At 39.9% G+C, this 7038-nt stretch overlaps 1 protein-coding gene across 1 annotated transcript in view; it reads right to left on the bottom strand.

The window, feature by feature from the left end:
- LOC118239020 overlaps window positions 1-6608 on the bottom strand; it is an 8745-nt gene extending 2137 nt beyond the window's left edge. Inside the window, exons 1-2 of the mRNA XM_035445908.1 lie at window positions 6563-6608; window positions 6049-6480 (exon numbers count right to left, since the gene is read on the bottom strand). Coding sequence (XP_035301799.1) covers window positions 6049-6480; window positions 6563-6608 — 478 coding nt within the window. The remainder of the gene's footprint in view (window positions 1-6048; window positions 6481-6562) is intronic.
- Between the last annotated feature and the right edge of the window lie 430 nt (window positions 6609-7038).

The raw sequence follows: 7038 nt of genomic DNA, 5'->3' as shown, positions 1-7038 counted from the left end.
GTCACTGAAGGCGAATCCAAAGGCTTAACAGGAGAGTTTCAGGGACTTTCCAGGCTGTGCTAAGCCTCCCACAGACTCCACCAACTGCACCTCACACTGGACACCTGCAAACACAGAAAATTCTAGTCAGAAAACTGTCACAGATGCTATATTTTACTTTTTCTNGGGCTGGTTTTCATGGGCACAGAGAAGCCTCATTTGCATGTCTTCCTGCTAAGGCAGGCTCTGGAGTTGGGCAGTGCTCAGAGCAGATGTAAGACATCAAAGACAATGTCAGTTTCAGGAAGTGACACAGTATGGCAGCTACAGGTGCAGCTTTCCCTTGTTCAGAGTTCACCATGTTCCACTTAGTTCTGTCTTGTGTCTGTGATCTGAGCTTGCTGTGTGCATATACAGGCATGTCTCCTCAGTATGAACGTGAAATGCAATGGCTTCACACACAGTTTTGTTTCTACACAAGAGCTCTGTCTGTCCCACTGCCTGGGATGGACCTGGATCCTCCTTGATTAAATTCTTGTCTTGGTCAGACCTGCCTACAGTGGTTGTCATAATTCGTTCTCTATGATAAGAACACAGGTTGACTTATTTCCTTTTGTGTCATCCAAACACGGGTTCTCATTCCTTCTCCTTGGTGAGCACATGTGAGTCTTTCCTGATGTTTATTCATTGCTGAGAGAATNGTGCTCAGGAATTTGGAGGTTGCAAATGTGAGATCCCCTGTCACTGTCTCTCTGCTGCTAAGTGTTTGCTGTGGATTCAAATGCCTATTTGCAGCAAACTTAGTTTTTTTTTTGATTCCTGACTTTCTCCCTTAGATTTCTTAAAATTCCTCCCACTGTCCTCTTCATCTTTCCACCAGGAAACAAATAACTTTTTGTTTTAGATTTTTTCATTTCCCAAACTTTATACAATTAGCATATCCAAGGCTTTTCATTAATTTTTAGGATGCCTAGAACATTAAATTATATTTTAAATGAAGTACGTAGTTACGACACCTTAAACAAGAGTAGAAACACACACACACACACACACAGTATATCAAAAATAACCATAAATTTGTATCACTATACAAATATCCATATCAAAGTAAAATACTTGAGACTAGAAGTTGTTTTTTAGTTCAAAAATAGACTCAAGAATCCACCCTCTATTCCAATCAGTTCTATATCCCCTATTTTCCATTCATAAGGAGACCCCGGAATATAATCCCCCTTTTTTCAGCTTCTTTCCAGAAAAATGATCAAATAAATCTTGTACCCAATCCTACCCAATGATGACAAACAACCATAACCCTCTTAGTAACAAAAAAATCCCACTTACCCTCTCTGGAATGTGGATGTTGTGTTCACTAGATGGCTTCTTGTTGTCTCAGGGCACAGGTTTCCCTACGGGACCCTGAGAAAGCAGGGACAATGGTCAAGTCCTGGGAGAGCTAGCTGTATCATTTTGTTTAGTCTCTTGAGATGGGACAGTGTAGAGCTCATCTGAAATCTTGGATAGAGAGTCTGTGAGGCTGGACCATCTCAGATAGCAACTCTGAAGTTGTTTGGGATGCAGAATTTTAGGAAACTGTAGTAGGGTCACTATGAGAGCCTGGATCATCTGGGATCTTTGTCTTCACTGGTTAATGGTTCTTTTTTTCTGAAAACACACAAATTTGTAAAGATAACATTTACATCTGATTTGACACAAACATGGAATGTGCAATGTGTATAACTCAGCTAAAGATGACATTTTTGTTCTATGTTTGAGCAGGTAAAAGGCATCTTTATATTTTTTTTTGGACTGCATAACCAAATCTCTATCCACACCATATGAAAGGATGGCATTCAATAATAAGTCATGAGGTCTCTGAAGCCAACAGATTAATCATGTCTCATCCTGTCTCATAAGAGTTGGTCCCAGGTAGAGGGATGAGCATATATGTCACCTGTTTTGTAGTTTTTAAATTTGTTTTATTCGTATTTGTAGCCAATATTTTCAGGTGGTTACCCCCAATCAAATCTGATCTTCCTTAATTGATAAGAAAACCATAGCTTTTAATTTCTAGTGGAAATAAAGGCACAACCTCTCCCTCAATGCAACATAAATTTCTGACTTCCATTTTTAAGTTAAGACATTTAAAAACTATGTAGGATGGCTACTTTATCAATTTCCATAATCTGATGTCTCTCAGCACCTATTAATTTTTTACACTAGCACTAGAAATTCAAATCTAACACAATACCCTATAAGATCAATATACCCTGTATATTTCCCATCTTTATGTTGCTTATTCTTTCTGTATTACTTTATTCTTTCATTAAGGAACTTGCTTGTTATTTGTAAACTGATTATCTTTTCTATGATTGTATACACACACGTTACTGAATCTGTTGAAAGGTTTCCATGTTCTGGACTGTTATACTAGTGTCTGCAGCATTCTCTGACCATATGAGCCAAGCTTTGAGCCTGCTGTGCAACTGTGCAAGTGGCACTGGCTGCCTCAAGCCCCCAGGCAGCTGCATGGAGTGCTTCTCTACTCATAGCCTGCCTGAAAGGCTGTGGACTAGAAAGCTGTGTCTGGCTCCTTGTTGGTATGTTTGAATAGCTTTTACGCTTTCTCGGTTCCTATGTGGAAATATGCACCCCCATGTTGCATTCCTTTCTTCCCTTTGCTCAGAAGTCCCGCCTATGTCTCTTGCCTGGGTATTGGCCATTCAGCTTTTTATTACATCAATCACAGCAACACAGCTTCACAGTGTTCAAATATTCCAAAACGTAGGCAGGTCTCTGACAGGTGGAGGATGGCAACATTCATGATTTTTCCATTTCATGTGTCTGTTACAAAGAAACTCAACACTTCTTGAGTATCTGCTGAGTTTCAAGACAGTGGGACACAATGGTCCTGTGTAAAACAGACTTCTCAACCTAGAATACAAAGCAGTGTGAAAGCAATGCCTGAAGAAAACAATCCATTAGGATGGAAAACAGAGAGAGCAGGAAGTTCTACTGCCATTAGAGAAATTCAGCAAAACTATGTACGAGGGGAAAAGGCCAGTAGAATTCACTCACAAGCATAAACATTGTCAGTATGTCTGTCTCTAAGTGACTGATATAACCATGTAAGGACAAATTGACAGAAACCTCAGGGACACAATGAATGTTTTCTGCCTTGCAGTACAGTGTTTTCATGGGTGTTCATTCACCTGCGATCCAAACAAGACACGTGTTAGTAAGCAGATGTTATGGTGTGTCCACAGCACCTCCATACATCATTGTTAAACAATGTAACTAATGTGAATTCTGTGCCTACTCTTACTCAAGGACCAGCCCCAAGCTGATGATGCCTAGGAGAAGGAGCACAGGGATGTGAGAGCTAGAAGCGCCATTCAGTGAGGGTGTCTTCATGAGGAATCACACCTCAGACCTTTAGACAGGGGATCCAGCAGTGACACAGAGTGCAGTAGTGAGATGAGAAAATTAAACTGGAAATGCAAAAATCCATTTCTTTGTCTACTCACCCATATGTGAGTCGCTGGCTTTGACTGAACCTAATTCCCTGCAGGAACCCTAATATGCTGTCTGAACCACTGAGAAGTTTCTCCATGGCTGGATGTGCAGTCAGATCCTTCCCTCTCATGTTTGCAGCAGCTCTGTTAACCACAGCATGAATTCCATATAGAGTTGAATGAACCTTCAAGGACATATTATGAGTGAAAGCCAGTCACTGAGAGAACAAAAGGACTCTTATCAAAGTTACCCTTAAAAAAACCAACAAAAAAGTTCTCAGATTAAGTAACATTGAGAGAAGGTTGTCCCTGTGTTATACACTGTAGACTGAGAAGACTAGACTGTTGTATTGGAAGGACTATTCAAACCATGAGTTGTGTGGATATTGACCATAGTTAATATGATGTTATATTCTTCATATATGCAGAGAATTGATTTTATAAGGTTATCACCCCAATACAATAATTTGTAGTCTCTCAACAGTGCACTTGTATGTGAAAACTATGATAGTTGGGGTAAATGCAATCAGTTTTAAACATCATTTAAGTAAAATAGTGTAGGAATGTAACAAAAAATACAGACAGTAGAGTAATACACCCACCCGTTAGGATAATCTCTTGTGGTTCTTAGATACACAGTACTCTAGCAAGGAGTCTTCATAAATAACAACTGTACAGATTTTTATTTTACATCATTACATTTCAACATTTAATTATTTGTAAATTTCCTTAAATGTAAATAATGGCTTATCACATTGCTAATTATACCACCGTTAGATTCATGATTATACTATGAATCTATTTTTTTAAATACCTGGAGTCTTCTCATCACAATTGCAATGCCATTATAGTTGTTGATATTTTTATTTTTTACGTGAGAGTTAAGAAATTTACAAAGTTCATAAATCACTGAATCAACTAGATGGGAATAATTGTTATAACATGGTTTAAAGTGAGAGCCGAACATAACAGATCTGAGGCTACCAGGTACTGATGAAATTTATTTCCATGTCTGCTCTGAATGATTCAGGTTCAGCCACTTTATCTGGGGACATCTTGCAGGCCAACTGGTGAGGTTCTTCAGTTATTTCTATAAAATCTACTTACAGAAAAATCTATAAATAATTCATGAATTAGCTATTTTTATTTGTTTTTTAACACTTGACACCAAGCTTGATATTTATTTCCTCATGGTCAATCAGAATTAGGGAAAGAACAGAGCAGGAATATGTGTATTATTGTCACACACGATCAGGGCACATGCTTTGAGAACACTTACTCTGGTCTTTTTGACATTGAGGTGGGGATTGCCAGGATTCTGCATCTATAACAACTGGCTATGTTTTCTGTGTAACTCCCTAGATGGAATAAAAAGACATAGTCGGGAGCAGAGAATTTCAGGGACTGCCTATGCAGAGTTGGTTCTTCTGTTCTACTCCAGGGGGGCACTTGAACTTGTTTGTTTAATAATTTATTACTGCAGTATTGATGTGTGCATGGGCTTTTGGGACCTAGTCTTAGACTCTCAGTGTCAGGTTGTATATTTTCTTTGTTGAAAGGGAAATTCTGGAGAATTAGAACCTCTAGCCATTGTCTTTGCTATTGTTTAGGTCTAGCCAATCATTTAAAAGTGTCTTCCTGCTCATCCCATGACCTCAACATTCCTGTGTGCTGATCCTCAGCCTGACCCTGGGTAACAAGACAGTGGATCTGTTGCTCTCAGTTTGTGTGGACTGTTCAGTTCACTGCTGTGAATCCTAATATCGGGAATCTAAGTCCCAGAATCTGGTCAATTCTGTCCCCAAAGTTTCACCACACAACTGCTGGTGTCACAGCAGCCTTCTATGGGAAGAACTTCAGAGAGATGGGACCAGGTCTGGAGCTGACATCAGCTGGGATGTGCACACTGACGGCTGATAATGATGGGGTTTGGGGGATCATGACTCACCTGGGGAGGAACAATTATTTGAGACTCTGACATGAAATTCTACTTTTACAAAGGGAAATATATAAAAATATAATTTGTCAAAAATCAAAACAAAGTGAACTTTCTTATGTGCTCTTGGTTGACAAGAAAGAAAATATGAATATTCAAGTTTCCAAGATCTCATAACATAAACGCAGAATAGGAGTCCTTTTTCTATCATATGTAAAAAAAATCAACCCACAAATTACAGATTAATCAAGATTTCTAAGCATACTTAATGAACTTACAGTTCACAAGTATAATACATTGTGGTGTCCTGTGGAAGACCATGTACATATATGAATTAAATTGAATGGCTTTAAGCAGATTTTATACACACACACACACACACACACACACACACACACACACACACACGTATATCACCATAAATTATATGTCAACCTTTCTTACAATAAGAAAAAATTATAAATTATTTTGTGGGGAAAATCCATTGGTTGTAGTACATGTAAAAATACCAAGTTTATAAGGCTACAACTGTCAAGAGGGATCTCTAGTGGATTTTTTATGGAAAGTGGACACCATAGGTTCTAAAATTAAAGCAAGTGTTCATGCAGCATAGTTTAATACTTCCTAACTCCTGAAGCAACCCAGACTGGTCCTTGGAGTCCCTGTTGGTCCTCTGCTCCCCCTGTTGGTCGTGACTATCCCTGCAGTGAGGATTTTGTTCAGGCTGATACTGGATTTCTCTCACTGTGTTTCTGACACAATAATACAGGGCAGTGTCCTCAGTCTGCAGATTGTTCAGTTTTAGGACAACTTGACTCTTGGAGGTATCTCTGGTGATGCTGATTTGGGATTGGAGAGCAGAATTATACCCAGTGTTTCCATTCCATGATATTCCTCCCATCCACTCTAGACGCTTTCCTAGAGGGTGGTGGACCCAGTGTACATTGTAGTCACTTAAAGAAAACACAGAGACAGTGCAGGTGACAGACAGGGTCTGTGAGGGCTGCAGCAGGCCAGGTCCTGACTCCTTCAGCTGCACCTGGGACAGGACACCTGGGGACAAACAACATCACCATCATTCATACATCCCATAACAACATGCCTGAGTCCCTCTCCTGAAACCCTGGACACTTACAGCTTGGAAAGTTCGCCAGGCAGAAAAGCAGCACCAGGACAGCCATGCTCTGCTGGAGGCTCCAGTGAGAAGGAGATGGGGCTGCTCAGCTAGGCCTGGGCTTTCAACTTGAGCCCAAGGTTGCTTTGCATTGAGGGAGGACCCTGAGAGGACAAAAGGAGGCACAGGGCAAGGTTTCCACTCTTCCCTCAGGTGAATGATGTTTGCCTTGTGCTTCTTATAGCAGCTAGTGTCAAAATAATCAGGAACATTTCCTGATTCTTTCTGATTTCCAGTTTCATGTAATGAGGAAATTTTATGGTCCACCATCTGCTGGCATTGGATGCCAAACATTAAATTAGTTCACATTCATAAGAGAATGCCCCATCTTCAATGCAATGAATGTCACTGTGAATTCCAGCAGAGTCTTTAGAAGGATTTTGGTCATATGAATTTAGTCATCCATCTGGACTGCTATATGTGAAATACAGATACTG

This window comes from Cricetulus griseus, chromosome 5 (genome assembly GCF_003668045.3).
Source record: "Cricetulus griseus strain 17A/GY chromosome 5, alternate assembly CriGri-PICRH-1.0, whole genome shotgun sequence".
In the NCBI taxonomy this organism is placed as follows: Eukaryota; Metazoa; Chordata; class Mammalia; order Rodentia; family Cricetidae; genus Cricetulus; species Cricetulus griseus.
The sequence above is the reverse complement of the archived record's forward strand: the minus strand, read 5'-3'. Positions and strand labels throughout refer to the sequence as shown.